Here is a 27,268-nt window from a genome sequence, read left to right on the forward strand (position 1 = left end):
CAGGTCTCTTTTGGTGGTAGGTCTGCTACCGGCAGTGCCTTCGTGGATTCAGGGTCGTCTGCTAATATCATGTCTGTGGAATTTGCTATGTCTCTAGCTATGCCTTTGATTGATTTGCCTAAACCTGTCCCGGTAGTGGGTATCGACTCCACTCCTCTTGCTAATGGTTATTTTACTCAGCATACCCCTGTTTTTGAACTCCTTGTTGGCTCCATGCATTTGGAGCAGTGCTCTGTACTGTTGATGCAGGGATTATCGTCCGATTTGGTTTTAGGCCTTCCCTGGTTGCAGTTGCATAATCCCACGTTTGACTGGAGTACTGGGGAGCTTACCAAATGGGGTAATGAATGTTTGACGTCATGTTTTTCTGTTAATTCTATTTCTCCCCCCGAGGAGGTGAACACGCTACCTGAGTTTGTTCAGGACTTCGCTGATGTTTTCTCTAAGAAGGCCTCCGAAGTGTTACCTCCTCATAGAGAATACGATTGCGCTATCGAATTGGTACCAGGAGCTAAGCTCCCTAAGGGTAGGATATTTAATCTTTCTTGTCCCGAACGTGAAGCCATGAGAGAGTATATCCAGGAATGCCTGGCCAAGGGTTACATTCGCCCCTCTACTTCTCCGGTAGGTGCTGGCTTCTTCTTCGTAGGGAAGAAGGATGGTGGTCTTAGGCCATGCATTGACTACCGTAACTTGAATAAGGTCACTGTGAGGAACCAGTATCCCCTTCCTCTGATTTTCGGATCTCTTTAATCAGGTTCAGGGGGCCCAATGGTTCTCTAAGTTTGATCTACGGGGGGCGTATAACCTTCTCCGCATCAGAGAGGGGGATGAGTGGAAGACTGCGTTCAACACGCCCGAAGGTCATTTCGAATACCTCGTCATGCCCTTTGGGTTGTGTAATGCCCCCGCGGTCTTCCAGAATTTCATAAATGAGATTTTAAGAGATTACCTGGGGGTATTTCTTGTAGTGTACCTTGATGACATACTTGTGTTTTCCAAGGACTGGTCCTCCCACATTGAGCATGTCAGGAAGGTGCTCCAGATCCTTCGGGGGAAACAAACTGTTTGCGAAGACCGAAAAATGTGTGTTTGGGGTGCAGGAGATACCATTTGGGTCAAATCCTCACTCCTCATGAATTCCGCATGGACCCCGCCAAGGTCCAGGCTGTGGCGGAATGGGTCCAACCTGCCTCCCTGAAGGCGTTACAGTGTTTCCTGGGGTTCGCTAATTATTACAGGAGATTTATTGCTAACTTCTCGGTCATCGCTAAGCCTCTTACGGACCTCACTCGCAAAGGTGCTGATCTCCTCCGCTGGCCTCCTGAGGCTGTCCAGGCTTTTGAGGTCCTTAAGAAGTGCTTTATCTCGGCCCCGGTGCTGGTTCAGCCCAACCAAATGGAGCCATTTATCGTGGAGGTTGACGCGTCCGAGGTGGGAGTGGGTGCTGTCTTGTCCCAGGGTACCAGGTCCCTCAACCATCTCCGTCCCTGTGCCTACTTCTCCAGGAAGTTTTCGCCCACTGAGAGTAACTATGATATTGGCAACCGCGAACTCTTAGCCATTAAATGGGCATTTGAAGAGTGGCGCCACTTCCTGGAGGGGGCTAGGCACCAGGTAACGGTCCTTACCGACCACAAGAATCTGGTTTTCCTAGAATCTGCCCGGAGGCTAAACCCGAGACAAGCTCGATGGGCGCTATTTTTTACCAGATTCAACTTTTTGGTTACCTATAGGGCTGGGTCTAAAAATATTAAGGCTGATGCACTGTCGCGTAGCTTCATGGCCAGCCCTCCTTCGGAGTAAGATCCTGCTTGTATTTTGCCTCCTGGTATAGTCGTTTCTTCTATTGATTCTGATTTAGTCTCTGAAATTGCTGCTGATCAAGGTTCAGCTCCCGGGAACCTGCCTGAGGACAAGCTGTTTGTTCCCCTGCAATTCCGGCTAAGGGTACTTAGGGAAAATCATGACTCCGCACTATCTGGTCATCCAGGCATCCTGGGTACCAAACACCTCATTGCCAGAAACTATTGGTGGCCTGGGTTGCCTAAAGACGTTAAGGCTTACGTCGCCGCTTGTGAGGTTTGTGCTAGGTCCAAGACTACCAGGTCCCGACCAGCGGGCTTACTACGTTCTTTGCCCATTCCCCAGAGACCTTGGACCCATATCTCCATGGATTTTATCACCGATCTGCCTCCATCTCAAGGCAAGTCGGTGGTGTGGGTTGTAGTAGACCGCTTCAGTAAGATGTGCCACTTTGTGTCCCTCAAGAAACTACCCAACGCCAAAACGTTGGCTACCTTGTTTGTCAAACACATCCTGCGTCTCCATGGGGTCCCTGTCAATATTGTTTCTGACAGAGGGGTACAATTTGTTTCTTTGTTTTGGAGAGCCTTCTGTAAGAATTTGGAGATTGATCTGTCCTTCTCCTCGGCCTTCCATCCTGAAACTAATGGCCAAACCGAGAGGACTAATCAATCTCTAGAACAATATTTAAGGTGTTTTATCTCTGACTGTCAATATGATTGGGTCTCATTCATTCCCCTCGCTGAATTTTCCCTTAATAACCGGGTCAGTAACTCGTCAGGGGTCTCCCCCTTTTTCTGTAATTTTGGGTTTAATCCACGGTTCTCCTCCGTTTCACCTGGTAGTTCCAACAATCCCGAGGTAGAGGTCGTTCATCGGGAACTGTGCACAGTCTGGGCCCAGGTTCAGAAGAACCTAGAGGCGTCCCAGAGCGTACAAAAAACTCAGGCAGATAGAAAACGTTCTGCTAACCCCTTGTTCATGGTCGGGGATCTGGTGTGGCTATCGTTTAAAAATTTGCGCCTTAAGGTCCCGTCCAAGAAGTTTGCTCCCCGGTTTATAGGGCCGTATAAGGTCATTGAAGTCCTCAATCCTGTCTCCTTCCGACTGGAGTTGCCCCATCTTTTCGAGTACACGACGTGTTTCATGCCTCCCTCCTGAAACGCTGCTCCCCGTCCTTGGCTCCCTCGAGGAAACCTCCGGTCCCTGTTCTCACCCCTGAGGGGGCAGAATTCGAGGTGGCCAAGTTTGTGGACAGCAGGATGGTCCAAGGCTCCCTCCAGTACCTGGTCCATTGGAGGGGATACGGGCCTGAGGAGAGGACTTGGGTACCCGCCCGGGATGTTCACGCTGGGATATTGGTCAGGAGGTTTCACCTTCGTTTCCCCAATAAACCAGGTACACTTAGAAAGGGTCCTGTGGCCCCTCATAAACGGGGGGAGGGGGGGGGGTACTGTAAAGGATCTGCCAGGCACAGCTTCGGGGTTAACGCCCATGGGTAATCAGTCTGCACCTGGTTCTATGTCTCTGAGACTGACTCCATCTTCCACCACTCAGGATGGCAGGCTTAGGAGTGGGAGAGCCTATCGCAGCCTGGCCAGACGGAGTTAGCTCCCGCCCTCTGTCTATTTATACCTGCCTTTCCTGTTCCTCCTTTGCTTGTGATTCTTCTCGTTTGGTTTCCTGGCCTTGCTGCAGCTTCTTGTACTATTGTCCTTGCTTCATATTGACCCCGGCTTACTGACTACTCTCCTGCTCTGCGTTTGGCACCTCGTACACTCCTGGTTTGACTCGGCTTGTTCACTTCTCTTGTTGCTCACAGTGTTGCCGTGGGCAACTGCCCCTTTCTCCCCCTAGCTCTGTGTACCATTGTCTGTCGTGCACTTATTGAGCGTAGGGACCGTCGCCCAGTTGTACCCCGTCGCCTAGGGCGGGTCGTTGCAAGTAGGCAGGGAGTGAGTGGCGGGTAGATTAGGGCTCACTTGTCTGTCTCCCCACCCCCGTCATTACAACCACATCCACAGCCTTACCCAGGACCAGTCTAGATACAGCACATCCACACCCAGGACCAGTCTAGATACAGCACATCCACACCCAGGACCAGTCTAGATACATCACATCCACAGCATTACCCAGGTCCAGTCTAGATACACCACATCCACAGCATTACCCAGGTCCAGTCTAGATACACCACATCCACAGCCTCACCCAGGACCAGTCTAGATACATCACATCCACAGCATTACCCAGGTCCAGTCTAGATACACCGCATCCACAGCATTACCCAGGACCAGTCTAGATACACCACATCCACAGCATTACCCAGGACCAGTCTAGATACACCACATCCACAGCATTACCCAGGACCAGTCTAGATACACCGCATCCACAGCATTACCCAGGTCCAGTCTAGATACACCACATCCACAGCCTCACCCAGGTCCAGTCTAGATACACCACATCCACAGCATTACCCAGGACCAGTCTAGATACACCACAGCCTCACCCAGGACCAGTCTAGATACATCACAGCCTCACCCAGGACCAGTCTAGATACACCACATCCACAGCCTCACCCAGGACCAGTCTAGATACATCACATCCACAGCATTACCCAGGACCAGTCTAGATACACCACATCCACAGCCTTACCCAGGACCAGTCTAGATACATCACATCCACAGCATTACCCAGGACCAGTCTAGATACACCACATCCACACCCAGGACCAGTCTAGATACACCACATCCACAGCCTTACCCAGGACCAGTCTAGATACACCACATCCATAGCCTTACCCAGGACCAGTCTATATACACCACAGCATTACCCAGGACCAGTCTAGATACACCACATCCACAGCATTAGCCAGGACCAGTCTATATACACCACATCCACAGCCTTACCCAGGTCCAGTCTATATACACCACATCCACAGCATTACCCAGGACCAGTCTAGATACACCACATCCACAGCCTTACCCAGGACCAGTCTATATACACCACAGCATTACCCAGGACCAGTCTATATACACCACAGCATTACCCAGGTCCAGTCTAGATACACCACATCCACAGCATCACCCAGGACCAGTCTATATACACCACAGCATTACCCAGGACCAGTCTATATACACCACATCCACAGCATTACCCAGGACCAGTCTATATACATCACATCCACAGCCTTACCCAGGACCAGTCTAGATACACCACATCCACAGCATTACCCAGGACCAGTCTAGATACACCACATCCACAGCCTTACCCAGGACCAGTCTAGATACACCACATCCACAGCATTACCCAGGACCAGTCTAGATACACCACATCCACAGCATTACCCAGGACCAGTCTAGATACACCACATCCACAGCATTACCCAGGACCAGTCTAGATACACCACATCCACAGCATTACCCAGGACCAGTCTAGATACACCACATCCACAGCCTCACCCAGGACCAGTCTAGATACACCACATCCACAGCATTACCCAGGACCAGTCTATATATATCACATCCACAGCCTTACCCAGGACCAGTCTAGATACACCACATCCACAGCCTTACCCAGGACCAGTCTAGATACACCACATCCACAGCCTTACCCAGGACCAGTCTAGATACACCACATCCACAGCATTACCCAGGACCAGTCTAGATACACCACATCCACAGCATTACCCAGGTCCAGTCTAGATACACCACATCCACAGCCTTACCCAGGACCAGTCTAGATACACCACATCCACAGCCTTACCCAGGACCAGTCTAGATACACCACATCCACAGCCTTACCCAGGACCAGTCTAGATACACCACATCCACCGCATTACCCAGGACCAGTCTAGATACACCACATCCACAGCATTACCCAGGACCAGTCTAGATACACCACATCCACAGCATTACCCAGGACCAGTCTATATACACCACATCCACAGCCTTACCCAGGACCAGTCTAGATACACCACATCCACCGCATTACCCAGGACCAGTCTAGATACACCACATCCACAGCATTACCCAGGACCAGTCTAGATACACCACATCCACAGCCTTACCCAGGACCAGTCTAGATACACCACATCCACAGCATTACCCAGGACCAGTCTAGATACACCACATCCACAGCCTCACCCAGGACCAGTCTATATACATCACATCCACAGCCTCACCCAGGACCAGTCTAGATACACCACATCCACAGCCTCACCCAGGTCCAGTCTAGATACATCACATCCACAGCATCACCCAGGACCAGTCTAGATACACCACATCCACAGCATTACCCAGGACCAGTCTATATACATCACATCCACAGCATTACCCAGGACCAGTCTAGATACACCACATCCACAGCATTACCCAGGACCAGTCTAGATACACCACATCCACAGCATTACCCAGGACCAGTCTAGATACACCACATCCACAGCATTACCCAGGACCTGTCTATATACACCACATCCACAGCCTTACCCAGGACCAGTCTAGATACACCACATCCACCGCATTACCCAGGACCAGTCTAGATACACCACATCCACAGCATTACCCAGGACCAGTCTAGATACACCACATCCACAGCATTACCCAGGTCCAGTCTAGATACACCACATCCACAGCCTTACCCAGGACCAGCCTAGATACATCACATCCACAGCATTACCCAGGACCAGCCTAGATACACCACATCCACAGCCTTACCCAGGTCCAGTCTATATACATCACATCCACAGCATTACCCAGGACCAGTCTAGATACACCACATCCACAGCATTACCCAGGACCAGTCTAGATACACCACATCCACAGCCTCACCCAGGACCAGTCTAGATACACCACATCCACAGCATTACCCAGGACCAGTCTAGATACACCACATCCACAGCCTTACCCAGGACCAGTCTAGATACACCACATCCACAGCCTTACCCAGGACCAGTCTAGATACACCACATCCACCGCATTACCCAGGTCCAGTCTAGATACACCACATCCACAGCCTCACCCAGGACCAGTCTAGATACACCACATCCACAGCATTACCCAGGTCCAGTCTAGATACATCACAGCCTCACCCAGGACCAGTCTAGATACACCACATCCACAGCATTACCCAGGTCCAGTCTATATACATCACATCCACAGCATTACCCAGGTCCAGTCTAGATACATCACATCTACAGCCTCACCCAGGACCAGTCTAGATACATCACATCCACAGCATTACCCAGGGCCAGTCTAGATACACCACATCCACAGCCTCACCCAGGACCAGTCTAGATACACCACATCCACAGCATTACCCAGGACCAGTCTAGATACACCACATCCACAGCATCACCCAGGTCCAGTCTATATACACCACATCCACAGCATTACCCAGGTCCAGTCTAGATACACCACATCCACAGCATTACCCAGGTCCAGTCTAGATACATCACATCCACAGCCTCACCCAGGACCAGTCTAGATACACCACATCCACAGCATTACCCAGGACCAGTCTAGATACACCACATCCACAGCATTACCCAGGACCAGTCTAGATACACCACATCCACAGCCTCACCCAGGACCAGTCTAGATACACCACATCCACAGCATTACCCAGGTCCAGTCTATATACATCACATCCACAGCATTACCCAGGTCCAGTCTATATACATCACATCCACAGCATTACCCAGGACCAGTCTAGATACATCACATCCACAGCATTACCCAGGACCAGTCTATATACACCACAGCATTACCCAGGACCAGTCTATATACACCACAGCATTACCCAGGTCCAGTCTAGATACACCACATCCACAGCATTACCCAGGTCCAGTCTAGATACACCACATCCACAGCATTACCCAGGACCAGTCTAGATACATCACATCCACAGCCTTACCCAGGACCAGTCTAGATACACCACATCCACAGCCTTACCCAGGACCAGTCTAGATACATCACATCCACAGCATTACCCAGGACCAGTCTAGATACACCACATCCACAGCATTACCCAGGACCAGTCTAGATACACCACATCCACAGCATTACCCAGGACCAGTCTAGATACATCACATCCACAGCCTTGCCCAGGTCCAGTCTAGATACACCACATCCACAGCATCACCCAGGACCAGTCTAGATACACCACATCCACAGCATTACCCAGGTCCAGTCTAGATACACCACATCCACAGCCTCACCCAGGACCAGTCTAGATACACCACATCCACAGCCTCACCCAGGACCAGTCTAGATACACCACATCCACAGCATTACCCAGGTCCAGTCTATATACATCACATCCACAGCATTACCCAGGTCCAGTCTATATACATCACATCCACAGCATTACCCAGGACCAGTCTAGATACATCACATCCACAGCCTCACCCAGGACCAGTCTATATACACCACATCCACAGCATTACCCAGGACCAGTCTAGATACACCACAGCCTCACCCAGGACCAGTCTAGATAAACCACATCCACAGCATTACCCAGGACCAGTCTAGATACATCACATCCACAGCATTACCCAGGACCAGTCTAGATACACCACATCCACAGCCTTACCCAGGACCAGTCTAGATACATCACATCCACAGCATTACCCAGGACCAGTCTAGATACACCACATCCACAGCATCACCCAGGACCAGTCTAGATACACCACATCCACAGCATTACCCAGGTCCAGTCTAGATACACCACATCCACAGCATTACCCAGGGCCAGTCTAGATACACCACATCCACAGCCTTACCCAGGACCAGTCTAGATACACCACATCCACAGCATTACCCAGGACCAGTCTAGATACACCACATCCACAGCATTACCCAGGACCAGTCTAGATACACCACATCCACAGCATTACCCAGGACCAGTCTAGATACACCACATCCACAGCCTTACCCAGGACCAGTCTAGATACACCACATCCACAGCATTACCCAGGACCAGTCTAGATACACCACATCCACAGCATTACCCAGGACCAGTCTAGATACACCACATCCACAGCATTACCCAGGACCAGTCTAGATACATCACATCCACAGCATTACCCAGGACCAGTCTAGATACACCACATCCACCGCATTACCCAGGTCCAGTCTAGATACATCACATCCACAGCATTACCCAGGTCCAGTCTAGATACACCACATACACAGCATTACCCAGGACCAGTCTATATACACCACATCCACAGCCTCACCCAGGACCAGTCTAGATACATCACATCCACAGCCTTACCCAGGTCCAGTCTAGATACACCACATCCACAGCATTACCCAGGACCAGTCTAGATACACCACATCCACAGCATTACCCAGGACCAGTCTAGATACACCACATCCACAGCATTACCCAGGACCAGTCTAGATACACCACAGCCTCACCCAGGACCAGTCTAGATACACCACAGCATTACCCAGGACCAGTCTAGATACACCACATCCACAGCATTACCCAGGTCCAGTCTAGATACATCACATCCACAGCATTACCCAGGTCCAGTCTAGATACATCACATCCACAGCATTACCCAGGACCAGTCTAGATACATCACATCCACAGCCTTACCCAGGACCAGTCTAGATACACCACATACACAGCATTACCCAGGACCAGTCTATATACACCACATCCACAGCCTTACCCAGGTCCAGTCTAGATACACCACATCCACAGCATTACCCAGGACCAGTCTATATACACCACATCCACAGCCTCACCCAGGACCAGTCTAGATACACCACATCCACAGCATTACCCAGGACCAGTCTAGATACATCACATCCACAGCATTACCCAGGACCAGTCTAGATACATCACATCCACAGCCTCACCCAGGTCCAGTCTAGATACACCACATCCACAGCCTTACCCAGGACCAGTCTAGATACACCACATCCACAGCATTACCCAGGACCAGTCTAGATACACCGCATCCACAGCATTACCCAGGACCAGTCTAGATACATCACATCCACAGCCTCACCCAGGACCAGTCTATATACATCACATCCACAGCATTACCCAGGACCAGTCTAGATACACCGCATCCACAGCATTACCCAGGACCAGTCTAGATACACCACATCCACAGCATTACCCAGGACCAGTCTATATACACCACATCCACAGCATTACCCAGGACCTGTCTAGATACACCACATCCACAGCATTACCCAGGACCAGTCTATATACATCACATCCACAGCCTCACCCAGGACCAGTCTAGATACATCACATCCACAGCATTACCCAGGACCAGTCTAGATACACCACATCCACAGCATTACCCAGGTCCAGTCTAGATACACCACATCCACAGCATTACCCAGGACCAGTCTAGATACATCACATCCACAGCATTACCCAGGTCCAGTCTAGATACACCACAGCATTACCCAGGACCAGTCTAGATACACCACATCCACAGCATTACCCAGGACCAGTCTAGATACACCACATCCACAGCCTTACCCAGGACCAGTCTAGATACACCACATCCACAGCATTACCCAGGACCAGTCTAGATACACCACATCCACAGCATTACCCAGGACCAGTCTAGATACACCACATCCACAGCATTACCCAGGACCAGTCTAGATACATCACATCCACAGCATTACCCAGGACCAGTCTAGATACACCACATCCACCGCATTACCCAGGTCCAGTCTAGATACATCACATCCACAGCATTACCCAGGTCCAGTCTAGATACACCACATACACAGCATTACCCAGGACCAGTCTATATACACCACATCCACAGCCTCACCCAGGACCAGTCTAGATACATCACATCCACAGCCTTACCCAGGTCCAGTCTAGATACACCACATCCACAGCATTACCCAGGACCAGTCTAGATACACCACATCCACAGCATTACCCAGGACCAGTCTAGATACACCACATCCACAGCATTACCCAGGACCAGTCTAGATACACCACATCCACAGCATTACCCAGGACCAGTCTAGATACACCACAGCATTACCCAGGACCAGTCTAGATACACCACATCCACAGCATTACCCAGGTCCAGTCTAGATACATCACATCCACAGCATTACCCAGGTCCAGTCTAGATACATCACATCCACAGCATTACCCAGGACCAGTCTAGATACATCACATCCACAGCCTTACCCAGGACCAGTCTAGATACACCACATACACAGCATTACCCAGGACCAGTCTATATACACCACATCCACAGCCTTACCCAGGTCCAGTCTAGATACACCACATCCACAGCATTACCCAGGACCAGTCTATATACACCACATCCACAGCCTCACCCAGGACCAGTCTAGATACACCACATCCACAGCATTACCCAGGACCAGTCTAGATACATCACATCCACAGCATTACCCAGGACCAGTCTAGATACATCACATCCACAGCCTCACCCAGGTCCAGTCTAGATACACCACATCCACAGCCTTACCCAGGACCAGTCTAGATACACCACATCCACAGCATTACCCAGGACCAGTCTAGATACACCGCATCCACAGCATTACCCAGGACCAGTCTAGATACATCACATCCACAGCCTCACCCAGGACCAGTCTATATACATCACATCCACAGCATTACCCAGGACCAGTCTAGATACACCGCATCCACAGCATTACCCAGGACCAGTCTAGATACACCACATCCACAGCATTACCCAGGACCAGTCTATATACACCACATCCACAGCATTACCCAGGACCTGTCTAGATACACCACATCCACAGCATTACCCAGGACCAGTCTATATACATCACATCCACAGCCTCACCCAGGACCAGTCTAGATACATCACATCCACAGCATTACCCAGGACCAGTCTAGATACACCACATCCACAGCATTACCCAGGTCCAGTCTAGATACACCACATCCACAGCATTACCCAGGACCAGTCTAGATACATCACATCCACAGCATTACCCAGGTCCAGTCTAGATACATCACATCCACAGCATTACCCAGGACCAGTCTAGATACACCACATCCACAGCATTACCCAGGACCAGTCTAGATACACCACATCCACAGCCTCACCCAGGACCAGTCTAGATACATCACATCCACAGCATTACCCAGGACCAGTCTAGATACACCACATCCACAGCCTCACCCAGGACCAGTCTAGATACACCAGGTATAAGCTTACAGGTCTATAGTTTCTGAGCTCTCTATTTGGCAGCCTTTTTGAGTATTGGCATCACATTTGGTTCGCGCCCGTCCTGTCGTACAGACCCGGTCAGGATAGAACTCTTAATTATCAGGAATAAGGGTCTGTCTATCCCGGTATTTCATTCCTGCGGGGTGTGTGACATCCGGTGACTTGTGTGTTTTAGTGTTTATAATGCGGCTGGCGTAAACCTTTATTTACCTTGTAGTACGAGTCATGTGTGATATGAACCGACCACTTCTGAATCCAGGACTTCTCCAGGGAGATGTGACGCCCCCTAGAGGCTCGGCCCTGACTGCAGGCACTGGAGTCATACAAGCCTTTAAAGTCATCAGGTAGAACATGCTCATATATACAGTGATTAATATGTAAAACAGAAGAGCGGCTTATCCAAAAATGTCTGTCACTGACCCTCAACAGCAGAAATACTGCACAGTGTACCAGCACTCTGACCCCGCGCCCCTCCGCTGTCCTCAGTCAGGAGGTGTATAAGATATACTGTATATATACAATACGGGTTCACTCAGGTTGTAGTTTTGAGGTGTCTGATGAAAGGGATAACCCGAGTCAGGCTCTGTTCACACCTGCGTCAGATACTCCGCCCTTACAGATCCCGTTGTTTTCCCTTCCAAATGACCCACCAAGCCATGACCTGACGATCCCTGTTATAAGTGGTATGAGGGATCCAGCACAGCGTTGTTACTTCTGTTATAAATGGAAGCCACAACACGAATGTGAACAGAGCTTCATATGTTATCACAAGATTTCTCCACCTGTCCCTGGCGTGGGTGATAATATGGTAAGTGTATATACAGGAGCGGATGTTGTGGTCCCGCAGTCCACCGACCAGCTGCTGGAAGTCACGCTCGTACGACCACCGCAGCCCCTTCATACAGCTGATGGGTGGGCCGACCAATCTGATAATGATGCCCATCAATGTTTTGGGACTGGAAAACCCCTTTAACTGCATTCCCATTGACGATTGATAAACCGCGTCACCGTCACATGACCCTACAGCCACTGCCGCCATTTACACATTAACGTTTTCCATAACTAGTACAAATAGTCTTGTCTTTCTCTTGTCAGGACTGTGTCTTCTGCAGGTATTTGTGGCTCCCTGCTGTATGGACCACCCACCATCCTAACCCCCACAGCATGCTGGGAGCTGGACTGGGATCAGCTGGAAGCCAACCAGGACAACTTCCATGCACTGTGTAAGTGCTTACAGGTGGGTCTCCCCAGGCACAACTAGTCATGGAGCTCCCCAAGCCCCCAAAGTCTCTCTACCCTGCATGGTGACCTTCCAGGGATTCCCTGCTGTATCCTGAGGGGACATAAGACACAGCAGTAGAGGAAATCTACAGAAACAGCATCACATGATTCTACAATAACTAACAGGACCGCAGTAATGACAGGGCCACGAGCCGCATGATGCTGCAATGTAGAGAAGATGCAGTCACGTCACCTAATGTGACCCGGGACATATACTCCACCTGCCGCCTGAAGTGTCAATTCTGGCCTGCAGGTTTCCATTCATTGACTCCTGATCGCTGAGTACATTCTGATTGTAGCGTGACCTCTCCTCCTCTGGGTGCGGCTGTGCTCTGGGCGCGGCTGTGCTCTGGGTGCGGCTGTCCTCTGGGCGCGGTTGTCCTCTGGGCGCGGCTGTCCTCTGGGCGCGGCTGTCCTCGGCGCGGCTGTCCTCTGGGCGCGGCTGTGCTCTGGGGGTCACCTGCAGGTTTCCAGCCCTCCAGTAAATGCTTCCTCTGGCAGCCTCCTCTCTATGATCACCGCCACTTCTTCCATGGACATATTCAGCTATAAGGCTAAATGCACATATTGCGGAATTTGATGTAGAAAATCCGCAACAAAACCGCAGATATACGCATGGAATTCCGCTGCTAATCCTCCGTCTTTTGATGCACACGGTGCAGATATTTTCTGCACGTAAATTGGCCTGCGGTGCGTATTATAAAATCTGCCGCATATCAATTTATCCTGCGTTTCCGCTTGTGAATTGTTCTAGGTTTAAAAAAAATGCATGAAAATACGCAGCATAAAAACGCACCTATTTCCGCATCAAAATGTAAAAACAACCTAAAAACTCATGAAGGTGTGGTTGTAGCTGCAGACTTACGTGCCTATACCTGCAGATTTTCCGCATCGAATTCCGCAATTTGTGCATTCAGCCTTAATACGGAAATAGGTGCGGATTTTGGTACGTTTTTCTGTAAAACTCGTCCGATACAATTCGGAAGCAGAAACGCAGGATAAATTGACATGCGGCGGATTTTACGCACCACAGGCAAATTTCACACGAGAGCAAAAGGCACTTAACAGCTCCGTGTGGCATCAGCATATGATGCGCGGCTGCATGCTTTTCGCGCAGCCGCCATCATTATGACACTCTGTTTGGATGTTTGCAGCACGTGGTGCTTTTCTGTTTTCATTCATAGTTTTCACAGCTGTTGCGCGAATCACGCTCGTCCCACAAAAGTGCTTCCGTGCGTCATGCGTGATTTTCACGCACCCATTGACTTCAATGGGTACGTAATGTGCGAAATACGCACAAAGGACGGACATGTCGTGAGTTTTTCGCAGCGGACTCACGCAGCGTAAAAATCACTGACAGTCTGCACGGCCCCATAGACTAATATAGGTCTGTGCGACGCGCGTGAAAATCACGTATATCCCGTTCATCTGAATAAGCCCTTAGGGGATGTTCACACCCAGAGTCAAAAACGTCTCAAGATACGGAGCTGTTTTCAAGGATAAACAGCCCCTGATTTTCAGACGTTTTTCGCGGCGTTTTCACAGTGTTTTTGGAGCTGTTTTCATTGGAGTCTATGAGAAAACGGTTCCAAAAACGTCCCAAGAAGTGTCCTGCACGTCTTTTGACAGCGACGCGTAAAATGACAGGTCGTCGGCACTGAACATCGGCAAACCCATTGAACGTAATGGCCAGATGTTTGCCGACGTATTGGAGCCGTTTTTTCAGACGTAATTCGAGGCATAAAATGCCTCCATTACGTCTGAAAATATGTCGTGTGAACCCGGCCTAAAAGACACAGAGGACAGACCAGACTAAAAACATCCTGATTTCCCGCTGGTTACCTCGGGGGGCACAGACCGCCGGTATTTGCTGTTGGCAATTGAAGACTTGACACTATGAATTGAAAAAGTGGCTCCTCCTCCAGGATAGGCCCCGCCCCCGAGCTGTTCAGTCTTGGCTTGGTGTGCACATGAGGCAGGCGCCGCCGTCTACCTATTATTTTGTGTTTGTTTATTTTTTTGTCTGCGTATCTCTACCTGTTGTCCCCTGCAAAATGACGCACGGTCATCCTACAAATGCAGCATTGTCGCACTGACTATGAAGAGCGGTTCTGTGGCCTATTCTTACCGGTGTGACGGACTCTGCAGGGATAACGGTACCCCCTGACCGTGTCTTGCTGTTTCTGCCCTTAGGACATCCACTTGTAGTCCGGGTAGAACCAGCCCTCGGCCTTTCCTCACTTGAGGCGCCTGAGCTCTCATTCCCTGAGTGTTTTCCTACCATTACCCCATGTTCTAAGGGGGAGTATTTTCTTGCTGTGCGGTTCCTGAGCGGATTCATTGGCCATTTACCCCCACAGTTTATCATAGTGCGTGGTGTACTGACCCCTCTACTGCAATGTCTGACTCTAAGGCTGGATTCACACGAGCGTTGCGTTTTTGCGCTCGCAAACAACGCGGCGTTTTGCGCGCGCAAAAAAACATTTGACAGCTGCGTGTGTCATCCGTGTCTGATGCGCGGCATCATAGAGATGAGGCTTGTCGACGCCCGTCACTGTCCAAGGTGCTGAAAGAGCTAAATCTTTCAGCACCCTCGACAGTGAATGCCGAACACAACAGCGAAAAACCTGTAAAAAAAAAAAGATAAAGTTCCTACTTACCGAGAACTTCCCGGCCGTTGCCTTGGTGACGCGTCCTTGGTGACGCGCCTCTCTTGACATCAGGCCCCACCTCCCTGGATGACGCAGCAGTCCAAGTGACCGCTGCAGCCTGTGATTGGCCTGTGATTGGCTGGAGCTGTCACTTGAACTGAAGTGTCATCCCGGGAGGTCGGACTGCAGGAAGGAGACAGGAGTAATCGGTAAGTTAGAACTTCGTTTTTTTTTTTTACAGGTTCATGTATTTTGGGATCGCAAGTCACTGTCCATGGTGCTGAAACAGTTTAACTCTTTCAGCACCATGCACCGTGAATGTCTCCCGACGTCGCGGACCGGAAATTTTTTTGCCGGGTTCGGCCAAAACGAGTTTGGCCGAACCCGGTGAAGTTAGCTTCTGTTGTCGGGGTTCGCTAATCGCAAAGACACTCCGTTTGGATGTTCGGAAACAGAAAAGCACGTGGTGCTTTTCTGTTTACATTCATCCTTTTGACAGCTGTTGCGCAAACACGCAGTTCGCACGGAAGTGCTTCCGTGCGACATGCGTGGTTTTCACGCACCCATTGACTTCAATGGGTGCGTGATGCGTTGAAAACGCTGAATCAACGGACATGTCGTGAGTTTTTGGCAACGGAGCAACGCTGCGCAAAAAACGCTGCCATGTCTGTACGGCCCCATTGACTAATATAGCTACGGGCAACGCACGTGAAAATCACGCGCGTTGCACGCGCGTATTTTACGTTCGTCTGAATAAAGCCTAAGGGAGAGCCTTCTCGCCAGACAACCATTACCGTCCATTATGCCTGCTCTAAATGTCCCTGTAGTCGGCAGCTTCCTTATGCCATGCATGCCAGCCGCCTGGGCAAAGGTATTGTGGGTTTTGATCCTGACTGGGCCCATTCCCTTTCCAGGACCGTAGGTAACCTGGCGGACATCACTTAGTCCACGATAGAATGCCTTTCTGACCAACCTCTGGACTCTCCGTCCATGTGTTCCCCACATGGCAGGACCCAAAAACATGCCATGTGTGCGTGACTGGCTTCACTTCTGCCTCACCCCCACCCCTGCAGAGGAGCGGTCCGGTGCCTCCTGTACCCCCAGGGGGGTCTTATCAGATCTTTTTTGATTCAGATAACAAGGGGTCTTCCAAACATCCCTCTTGTGTTGGGTGCTTATAAGGTGGTCCGTGGCACCTTCCAGCCCTCCTCTTCTTCTTTACCTGAATTACTTTCCTTCCTTCAACCTCAACTGTCCCAGATGACCTTCATGCCCATAATGAACTTGACGGCAACGTTTTCAGCGAGTGGAGACGCCCGGACAAGAAGTTCAGTCACTCTGGCCAGTTGGACGTTGTTCATCCCTTTCAGGGAGGGGTCTCTTCCAAGTTTGAGTCTCCTCCAGTGGACCTTCCGCTTTCCAGCCTGGCCAGAACTACTACTGAGCCTACGGCAGACGCAACTTTCTTCAAGGATCCTCTAGATCGCCGTATGGGGTCATTCGTCGAGTCTGCCTTTTTTGAGGCTTCTGGCTATTTCTAATGCCCTATTTTTGCCATGCCCGGGGTCAGCCGACTCCATCATCGCCTCCTCTCTGGGACAGCTCTGGAGAAATTGGCTGTTCTGTCCCATCTTCCCTCTAATGCGTTCAAGTACCTGTGCGAGAAAGAAGAAATGAAGAAATCTCGGGACTCTATTGTATAAACATTAAAAATCCACCCAGCACGGAAAGAAGAACCAGTATGCTGACGCGTTTCAAGCTCCAACTGCGTTCCTAGTCATAGCGAGTCTTCTCTACCTGCATGTGAGCCCCGTTCTCAGTCATAACGAGTCTTCTCTACCTGCATGTGAGCCCCGTTCTCAGTCATAGCGAGTCTTCTTTACCTGCATGTGAGCCCCGTTCTGAGTCATAACGAGTCTTCTCTACCTGCATGTGAGCCCCGTTCTCACTCATAGCGAGTCTTCTCTACCTGCATGTGAGCCCCGTTCTCAGTCATAGCGAGTCTTCTCTACCTGCATGTGAGCCCCGTTCTCAGTCATAGCGAGTCTTCTCTACCTGCATGTGAGCCCCTGTCACGGACACAGGGTATGTGGACCCACTAGGCCGCTCCGCCGTATCGGGGAGGCAGCTGACCAGGTCACAGTCTATGCGAAAGTCAATGGTAGACAGTAATGCTGGGTACCTGAAATAGTCGGGAAGGTGGCTGTGGCTTCAGCACGGATGGAGGCTGGTGCGGCAGGAGGCGCCAGACGTGGCGGGCAGTATCCGATGAAGCGGAAGACACTGGACGTGGCAGAAGACACTGGACGTGGCAGAAGAAACTGGACGTGGCAGACGACACTACTCCAACACTGGGAACAATACGGAATACAGGAACAGGTAACCGGGAACGGGAGACACTTAAGGGACCATTGCGAGACAGACTGGGATAGACTAACAACGCTCAGGCCAGGATCAGAAGGCCTGGGGCCGCCTTATAGACCAGGAAATCAGGGCAGGTGATGATGATGACGAAATCATTGGTGCGCGCGCTGGCCCTTGAAGGCCGTGCGCGAGCGCGCGCACCCTACGGGACACCGCAGGACGGAGCGGAAGTGAGCGCTGGCGTCTCCTAGGAAGGAGGCAGGGACCAGCGCTCACGGATCCATGGCTGCGGGCGTCGGGAGGTGAGTAAACCCGACGGCCCGCGGCCATGGACGTTACAGCCCCGTTCTCAGTCATAGCGAGTCTTCTCTACCTGCATGTGAGCCCCGTTCTCAGTCATAACGAGTCTTCTCTACCTGCATGTGAGCCCCGTTCTCAGTCATAACGAGTCTTCTCTACCTGCATGTGAGCCCCGTTCTGAGTCATAGCGAGTCTTCTCTACCTGCATGTGAGCCCCGTTCTGAGTCATAGCGAGTCTTCTCTACCTGCATGTGAGCCCCGTTCTCACTCATAGCGAGTCTTCTCTACCTGCATGTGAGCCCCGTTCTCACTCATAGCGAGTCTTCTCTACCTGCATGTGAGCCCCGTTCTCACTCATAGCGAGTCTTCTCTACCTGCATGTGAGCCCCGTTCTCAGTCATAGCGAGTCTTCTCTACCTGCATGTGAGCCCCGTTCTCACTCATAGCGAGTCTTCTCTACCTGCATGTGAGCCCCGTTCTCACTCATAGCGAGTCTTCTCTACCTGCATGTGAGCCCCGTTCTCAGTCATAGCGAGTCTTCTCTACCTGCATGTGAGCCCCGTTCTCAGTCATAGCGAGTCTTCTCTACCTGCATGTGAGCCCCGTTCTCAGTCATAGCGAGTCTTCTCTACCTGCATGTGAGCCCCGTTCTCACTCATAGCGAGTCTTCTCTACCTGCATGTGAGCCCCGTTCTCAGTCATAGCGAGTCTTCTCTACCTGCATGTGAGCCCCGTTCTCAGTCATAGCGAGTCTTCTCTACCTGCATGTGAGCCCCGTTCTCAGTCATAGCGAGTCTTCTCTACCTGCATGTGAGCCCCGTTCTCACTCATAGCGAGTCTTCTCTACCTGCATGTGAGCCCCGTTCTCAGTCATAGCGAGTCTTCTCTACCTGCATGTGAGCCCCGTTCTCAGTCATAGCGAGTCTTCTCTACCTGCATGTGAGCCCCGTTCTCAGTCATAGCGAGTCTTCTCTACCTGCATGTGAGCCCCGTTCTCAGTCATAGCGAGTCTTCTCTACCTGCATGTGAGCCCCGTTCTCACTCATAGCGAGTCTTCTCTACCTGCATGTGAGCCCCGTTCTCACTCATAGCGAGTCTTCTCTACCTGCATGTGAGCCCCGTTCTCAGTCATAGCGAGTCTTCTCTACCTGCATGTGAGCTCCGTTCTGAGTCATAGCGAGTCTTCTCTACCTGCATGTGAGCCCCGTTCTCAGTCATAGCGAGTCTTCTCTACCTGCATGTGAGCCCCGTTCTCAGTCATAGCGAGTCTTCTCTACCTGCATGTGAGCCCCGTTCTCAGTCATAGTGAGTCTTCTCTACCTGCATGTGAGCCCCGTTCTCAGTCATAGCGAGTCTTCTCTACCTGCATGTGAGCCCCGTTCTCACTCATAGCGAGTCTTCTCTACCTGCATGTGAGCCCCGTTCTCACTCATAGCGAGTCTTCTCTACCTGCATGTGAGCCCCGTTCTCAGTCATAGCGAGTCTTCTCTACCTGCATGTGAGCTCCGTTCTGAGTCATAGCGAGTCTTCTCTACCTGCATGTGAGCCCCGTTCTCAGTCATAGCGAGTCTTCTCTACCTGCATGTGAGCCCCGTTCTCAGTCATAGCGAGTCTTCTCTACCTGCATGTGAGCCCCGTTCTCAGTCATAGCGAGTCTTCTCTACCTGCATGTGAGCCCCGTTCTCAGTCATAGTGAGTCTTCTCTACCTGCATGTGAGCCCCGTTCTCAGTCATAGCGAGTCTTCTCTACCTGCATGTGAGCCCCGTTCTCACTCATAGCGAGTCTTCTCTACCTGCATGTGAGCCCCGTTCTCAGTCATAGCGAGTCTTCTCTACCTGCATGTGAGCCCCGTTCTCAGTCATAGCGAGTCTTCTCTACCTGCATGTGAGCCCCGTTCTCACTCATAGCGAGTCTTCTCTACCTGCATGTGAGCCCCGTTCTCAGTCATAGCGAGTCTTCTCTACCTGCATGTGAGCCCCGTTCTCAGTCATAGCGAGTCTTCTCTACCTGCATGTGAGCCCCGTTCTCAGTCATAGTGAGTCTTCTCTACCTGCATGTGAGCCCCGTTCTCAGTCATAGCGAGTCTTCTCTACCTGCATGTGAGCCCCGTTCTCACTCATAGCGAGTCTTCTCTACCTGCATGTGAGCCCCGTTCTCAGTCATAGCGAGTCTTCTCTACCTGCATGTGAGCCCCGTTCTCAGTCATAGCGAGTCTTCTCTACCTGCATGTGAGCCCCGTTCTCACTCATAGCGAGTCTTCTCTACCTGCATGTGAGCCCCGTTCTCAGTCATAGCGAATCTTCTCTACCTGCATGTGAGCCCCGTTCTGAGTCATAGCGAGTCTTCTCTACCTGCATGTGAGCCCCGCTCAGTTCTGTTCCTAAATCACCCGGCTTTGTTTGAGCCATCTACTCTCTGCTCCTTCAAGTAGTCATTATTCAGGTGCCCGCGCCCCAAAGGTTTTGGGAGTTCTACTCCAACCTTTTAGTCGTGCCAAAGAAGGACGGCTCGGTTCGGTCCATCCTAGACCTTAAGAGTCTGAACGCTTATGTCGGGGTCCTCCATTTCCACATGAAATTTCTAGGACTCGCTGCGGGAGGACTGTCCTGTACTTTAATCATGTTCTCGGTACGGGACAGCAGTTCCGGGGAGAGGCAGCGACTTCTATGATCAGATTACTATGATATGAGGAGCGCGGTCCCCTGCAGTGTTCGCTTCGGGAAATGCGGCCGACGTACGGACTGGATATCACGGGCTGAACACGCCGCTGTGAATCCGGCCTTAGAGGAAGATTTCTGCTTTGTCTGCACTTTTTCAATGGGCTTTTGCTCTCAAGTAAAGACTTTCCTGCGGGGGAGGGGGGCTCATCTGTTCCTTCCGTTCAGGCGCCCCTCAGCGGTGTAATCTCCGTGGACTCCTCAGGTGGCGGCGTCTGGACCCTGGACGGACGTTTTCCAGATTTCGGAGCTGCTCCTTTGTGCTGCAGGTCTCCCTTGGTCTTCCATAAGAATAAAGAGACTGTTGTGTCTGCTCCTCCGGGGGTCCGGCTGTGCGTGGCCTTCACGTGGTCCCAGCAGTCTGCATATATCTGGAGACTGGTTTTGGCGCTCCACTTCTCGGCGATGCGAGGCCACACAAGGCGCGTTGGGTTCAGGGGTCTCTCGGGCTTTACTTGCTCCGGTCTGCGGTCCGCGCTTCTCACCTCCACCACATTCATTCTATGTCGCCCTCTGACGCCCGTCACAAGGTTCAGCGGTGCTATAGACGGGTCGCGTGGCTGTCATTGTTTTTCACCCTCTGGCTCGTCTCCAATGGTCCTTTTCCCCCCATGATATAAATGAGAAAATAAGATGATTGTTGTCATTGTAATGGTTGGGAGATGTCCCCACTCTGGGCCCGGGACCTGGGGTCCTGAATGTTTGCTTGGTTGCTGTTTTCGGCTTCTGTGGTGTCTGTGGGAGGGGCATGCATGTCTGGGCGGAGCCAACACATTTTTTTCTACCTAGTGTCAAGTGCCCCTCCCCCGGGTGCTGCGGCCCCCAATGATTTAATATTTAACGAGGACTAAAAATCCCATTTTATTTCAGTAATTGTTTGTTTTTAGTCCCACTGGGCAGAGCTGAATATGATGGCGAAGACCTGAGGGCCCGTGTTACGCCATTGTCTGCCATGACATCTCATCGGCACAGGGACAGTAGGGTGACAGAGGACCCCCCCTCTCTCTAAGGCCCTGTTCACACTGAGTTTTTTACTGCGGTTTTTCCGTTTTTTAATTTTGAGGCAGATTTTGCTCTGTCTGCACGCCGTGTCTTTTTCGCCCGTTGCCATTGGCAAAAAACGCCGCGAAGTACGCTTTTTTGCCTCCCATTGATGTCAACGGGAGTTCAGAGGCGTGAACCTGCTCGCAGGAAAAAAAACGCCTCCGCCTCCCATTGGAACCAATGGGAAGCATTTTCGGCCGTTTTTTGGCACGTTTTCCAACGCGGTCTCCGCGTCAAAAAACTTGTCAAACTCTGTGTGAACTCCCCCTAAAAAAGAAGCGACATGCCCTATCTTATGCCGTTTTCCGCCTCAAAAACCCCATTGAAATCAATGGGAGACGGAAATAAACGTGTTTATTGACGTGTTTTTTTTTGCCGCGATTTTTGACACAAAACGCGTGTGGTGCAAAACCACTTAAAGAAACCGGAGCTGATTTTTCCAGGCAGAATTTACTGCCTGAAAAAAAAGTCCAATCCCGGCCGTTCCAGCAGGGTGCCCGCTATAAGGCCGGACTCACACGCACCTATGTTATGTGGCCGTTCCAGCAGGGTGCCCGCTATAAGGCCGGACTCACACACACCTATGTTATGTGGCCGTTCCAGCAGGGTGCCCGCTATAAGGCCGGACTCACACACACCTATGTTATGTGGCCGTTCCAGCAGGGTGCCCGCTATAAGGCCGGACTCACACACACCTATGTTATGTGGCCGTTCCAGCAGGGTGCCCGCTATAAGGCCGGACTCACACGCACCTATGTTATGTGGCCGTTCCAGCAGGGTGCCCGCTATAAGGCCGGACTCACACGCACCTATGTTATGTGGCCGTTCCAGCAGGGTGCCCGCTATAAGGCCGGACTCACACGCACCTATGTTATGTGGCCGTTCCAGCAGGGTGCCCGCTATAAGGCCGGACTCACACGCACCTATGTTATGTGGCCGTTCACACTGATGTTGTTTCCACGGACCGTGTGAAGGGACATGTCCTGCCTTTTCACGCATCCCTCCATAGACTCAACTATAGTGGATGCGAGACATGGCGTCCCGCAGCGCTGAGCACGGATGCACCTCGGCTGTGATGCGTTCGTGTGAATCCGGCCTAATAAGCAGCTTATAGAGCGGGTCCGGCTGTGTGCTGGATCCATGTACGGCAGGAAGGGGTTAATATGTATTATATACATCATGGGGTTAATGTTTCTTATATACGCCATAGGCTATAAACATCACAGCCTCCATCTTTCTTGCTGTAGACATCACGGCCTCCATCTTTCTTACTGTAGACATCACGGCCTCCATCTTTCTTACTGTAGACATCACGGCCTCCATCTTTCTTACTGTAGACTTCACGGCCTCCATCTTTCTTACTGTAGACTTCACGGCCTCCATCTTTCTTACTGTAGACTTCACGACCTCCATCTTTCTTGCTGTAGACATCACGGCCTCCATCTTTCTTACTGTAGACATCACGGCCTCCATCTTTCTTACTGTAGACATCACGGCCTCCATCTTTCTTACTGTAGACATCACGGCCTCCATCTTTCTCACTGTAGACTTCACGACCTCCATCTTTCTCTCTATAGACATCACGGCCTCCATCTTTCTCACTGTAGACTTCACGACCTCCATCTTTCTCTCTATAGACATCACGGCCTCCATCTTTCTTACTGTAGACTTCACGACCTCCATCTTTCTTGCTGTAGACATCACGGCCTCCATCTTTCTTACTGTAGACATCACGGCCTCCATCTTTCTTGCTGTAGACATCATGGTCTCCATCTTTATTACTGTAGACTTCACGGCCTCCATCTTTCTTACTGTAGACATCACGGCTTCCATCTTTATTACTGTAGACTTTATGGCCTCCATCTTTCTTACTGTAGACATCACGGCCTCCATCTTTCTCGCTGTAGACTTTATGGCCTCCATCTTCCTCGCTGTAGACGTCATGGCCTCCATCTTTCTTACTGTAGACTTCACGGCCTCCATCTTTCTTGCTGTAGACATCATGGCCTCCATCTTTCTTGCTGTAGACTTCACGGCCTCCATCTTTCTTACTGTAGACATCACGGCCTCCATCTTTCTTACTGTAGACATCACGGCCTCCATCTTTATTACTGTAGACTTTATGGCCTCCATCTTTCTTACTGTAGACATCACGGCCTCCATCTTTCTCACTGTAGACTTTATGGCCTCCATCTTCCTCGCTGTAGACGTCATGGCCTCCATCTTTCTTACTGTAGACATCACGGCCTCCATCTTTCTTACTGTAGACATCACGGCCTTCATCTTTCTCACTGTAGACATCACGACCTCCATCTTTCTTACTGTAGACATCACGGCCTCCATCTTTCTCACTGTAGACTTTATGGCCTCCATCTTCCTCGCTGTAGACGTCATGGCCTCCATCTTTCTTACTGTAGACTTCACGGCCTCCATCTTTCTTACTGTAGACTTCACGGCCTCCATCTTTCTTACTGTAGACTTCACGGCCTCCATCTTTCTTACTGTAGACATCACGGCCTCCATCTTTCTTACTGTAGACATCACGGCCTCCATCTTTCTTACTGTAGACTTCACGGCCTCCATCTTTCTTACTGTAGACATCACGGCCTCCATCTTTCTTACTGTAGACATCACGGCCTCCATCTTTCTTACTGTAGACTTCACGGCCTCCATCTTTCTTACTGTAGACATCACGGCCTCCATCTTTCTTACTGTAGACTTCACGGCCTCCATCTTTCTTACTGTAGACATCACGGCCTCCATCTTTCTTACTGTAGACATCACGGCCTCCATCTTTCTTGCTGTAGACTTCACGGCCTCCATCTTTCTTACTGTAGACATCACGGCCTCCATCTTTCTTACTGTAGACATCACGGCCTCCATCTTTCTTACTGTAGACATCACGGCCTCCATCTTTATTACTGTAGACTTTATGGCCTCCATCTTTCTTACTGTAGACATCACGGCCTCCATCTTTCTTACTGTAGACGCCACGGCCTCCATCTTTCTTACTGTAGACGCCACGGCCTCCATCTTTCTTACTGTAGACATCACGGCCTCCGTCTCTCTCTCTGGAGAATATAAGGTGATGTTGGTCTCTCTCCCTCTGGAGGATATAAGGTGATGTTTGTCTCTCTGGAGGATATAAGGTGATGTTGGTCTCTCTCTCTGGAGGATATAAGGTGATGTTTGTCTCTCTCTGGAGAATATAAGGTGATGTTGGTCTCTCTCTGGAGGATATAAGGTGATGTTGGTCTCTCTCTCTGGAGGATATAAGGTGATGTTTGTCTCTCTCTGGAGGATATAAGGTGATGTTTGTCTCTCTGGAGGATATAAGGTGATGTTTGTCTCTCTCTCTGGAGAATATAAGGTGATGTTTGTCTCTCTGGAGGATATAAGGTGATGTTGGTCTCTCTCTCTGGAGGATATAAGGTGATGTTGGTCTCTCTCTGGAGGCTATAAGGTGATGTTGGTCTCTCTCTCTGGGGGATATAAGATGATGTTTGTCTCTCTCTCTCTGGAGGATATAAGGTGATGTTTGTCTCTCTCTGGAGGATATAAGGTGATGTTTGTCTCTCTCTGGAGGATATAAGGTGATGTTTGTCTCTCTGGAGGATATAAGGTGATGTTTGTCTCTCTCTCTGGAGGATATAAGGTGATGTTTGTCTCTCTCTCTGGAGGATATAAGGCGATGTTGGTCTCTCTCTGGAGGATATAAGGTGATGTTTGTCTCTCTGGAGGATATAAGGTGATGTTTGTCTCTCTCTGGAGAATATAAGGTGATGTTTGTCTCTCTCTGGAGGATATAAGGTGATGTTTGTCTCTCTCTCTCTGGAGAATATAAGGTGATGTTTGTCTCTCTCTGGAGGATATAAGGTGATGTTTGTCTCTCTGGAGGATATAAGGTGATGTTTGTCTCTCTCTCTGGAGGATATAAGGTGATGTTGGTCTCTCTCTCTGGAGGATATAAGGTGATGTTTGTCTCTCTCTGGAGGATATAAGGTGATGTTTGTCTCTCTCTGGAGGATATAAGGTGATGTTTGTCTCTCTCTCTGGAGGATATAAGGTGATGTTGGTCTCTCTCTGGAGGATATAAGGTGATGTTTGTCTCTCTGGAGGATATAAGGTGATGTTTGTCTCTCTCTCCGGAGAATATAAGGTGATGTTTGTCTCTCTCTCTGGAGGATATAAGGTGATGTTTGTCTCTCTCTCTCTGGAGGATATAAGGTGATGTTTGTCTCTCTGGAGGATATAAGGTGATGTTTGTCTCTCTCTCTGGAGGATATAAGATGATGTTTGTCTCTCTCTGGAGGATATAAGGTGATGTTGGTCTCTCTCTCTCTGGAGGATATAAGGTGATGTTTGTCTCTCTGGAGAATATAAGGTGATGTTTGTCTCTCTATGGAGGATATAAGGTGATGTTTGTCTCTCTCTCTCTGGAGGATATAAGGTGATGTTTGTCTCTCTCTCTGGAGGATATAAGGTGATGTTGGTCTCTCTCTCTCTGGAGGATATAAGGTGATGTTGGTCTCTCTCTGGAGGATATAAGGTGATGTTGGTCTCTCTCTGGAGGATATAAGGTGATGTTTGTCTCTCTATGGAGGATATAAGGTGATGTTTGTCTCTCTCTCTCTCTGGAGAATATAAGGTGATGTTTGTCTCTCTCTGGAGGATATAAGGTGATGTTTGTCTCTCTCTGGAGGATATAAGGTGATGTTTGTCTCTCTCTCTGGAGGATATAAGGTGATGTTTGTCTCTCTCTCTCTGGAGAATATAAGGTGATGTTTGTCTCTCTCTGGAGGATATAAGGTGATGTTTGTCTCTCTCTGGAGGATATAAGGTGATGTTTGTCTCTCTCTGGAGGATATAAGGTGATGTTGGT

General features: G+C 50.3%; 1 protein-coding gene across 1 annotated transcript in view; it reads left to right on the forward strand.

Annotated features, from left to right (window-relative positions):
- Positions 1-27,268, forward strand: part of M1AP (meiosis 1 associated protein) — an 84,012-nt gene that overhangs the window by 19,535 nt on the left and 37,209 nt on the right. Inside the window, exons 6-7 of the mRNA XM_075847121.1 lie at positions 12,246-12,372; positions 13,124-13,265. Coding sequence (XP_075703236.1) covers positions 12,246-12,372; positions 13,124-13,265 — 269 coding nt within the window. The remainder of the gene's footprint in view (positions 1-12,245; positions 12,373-13,123; positions 13,266-27,268) is intronic.

Source organism: Rhinoderma darwinii (genome assembly GCF_050947455.1).
Source record: "Rhinoderma darwinii isolate aRhiDar2 chromosome 1 unlocalized genomic scaffold, aRhiDar2.hap1 SUPER_1_unloc_2, whole genome shotgun sequence".
Classification (NCBI taxonomy): Eukaryota; Metazoa; Chordata; class Amphibia; order Anura; family Rhinodermatidae; genus Rhinoderma; species Rhinoderma darwinii.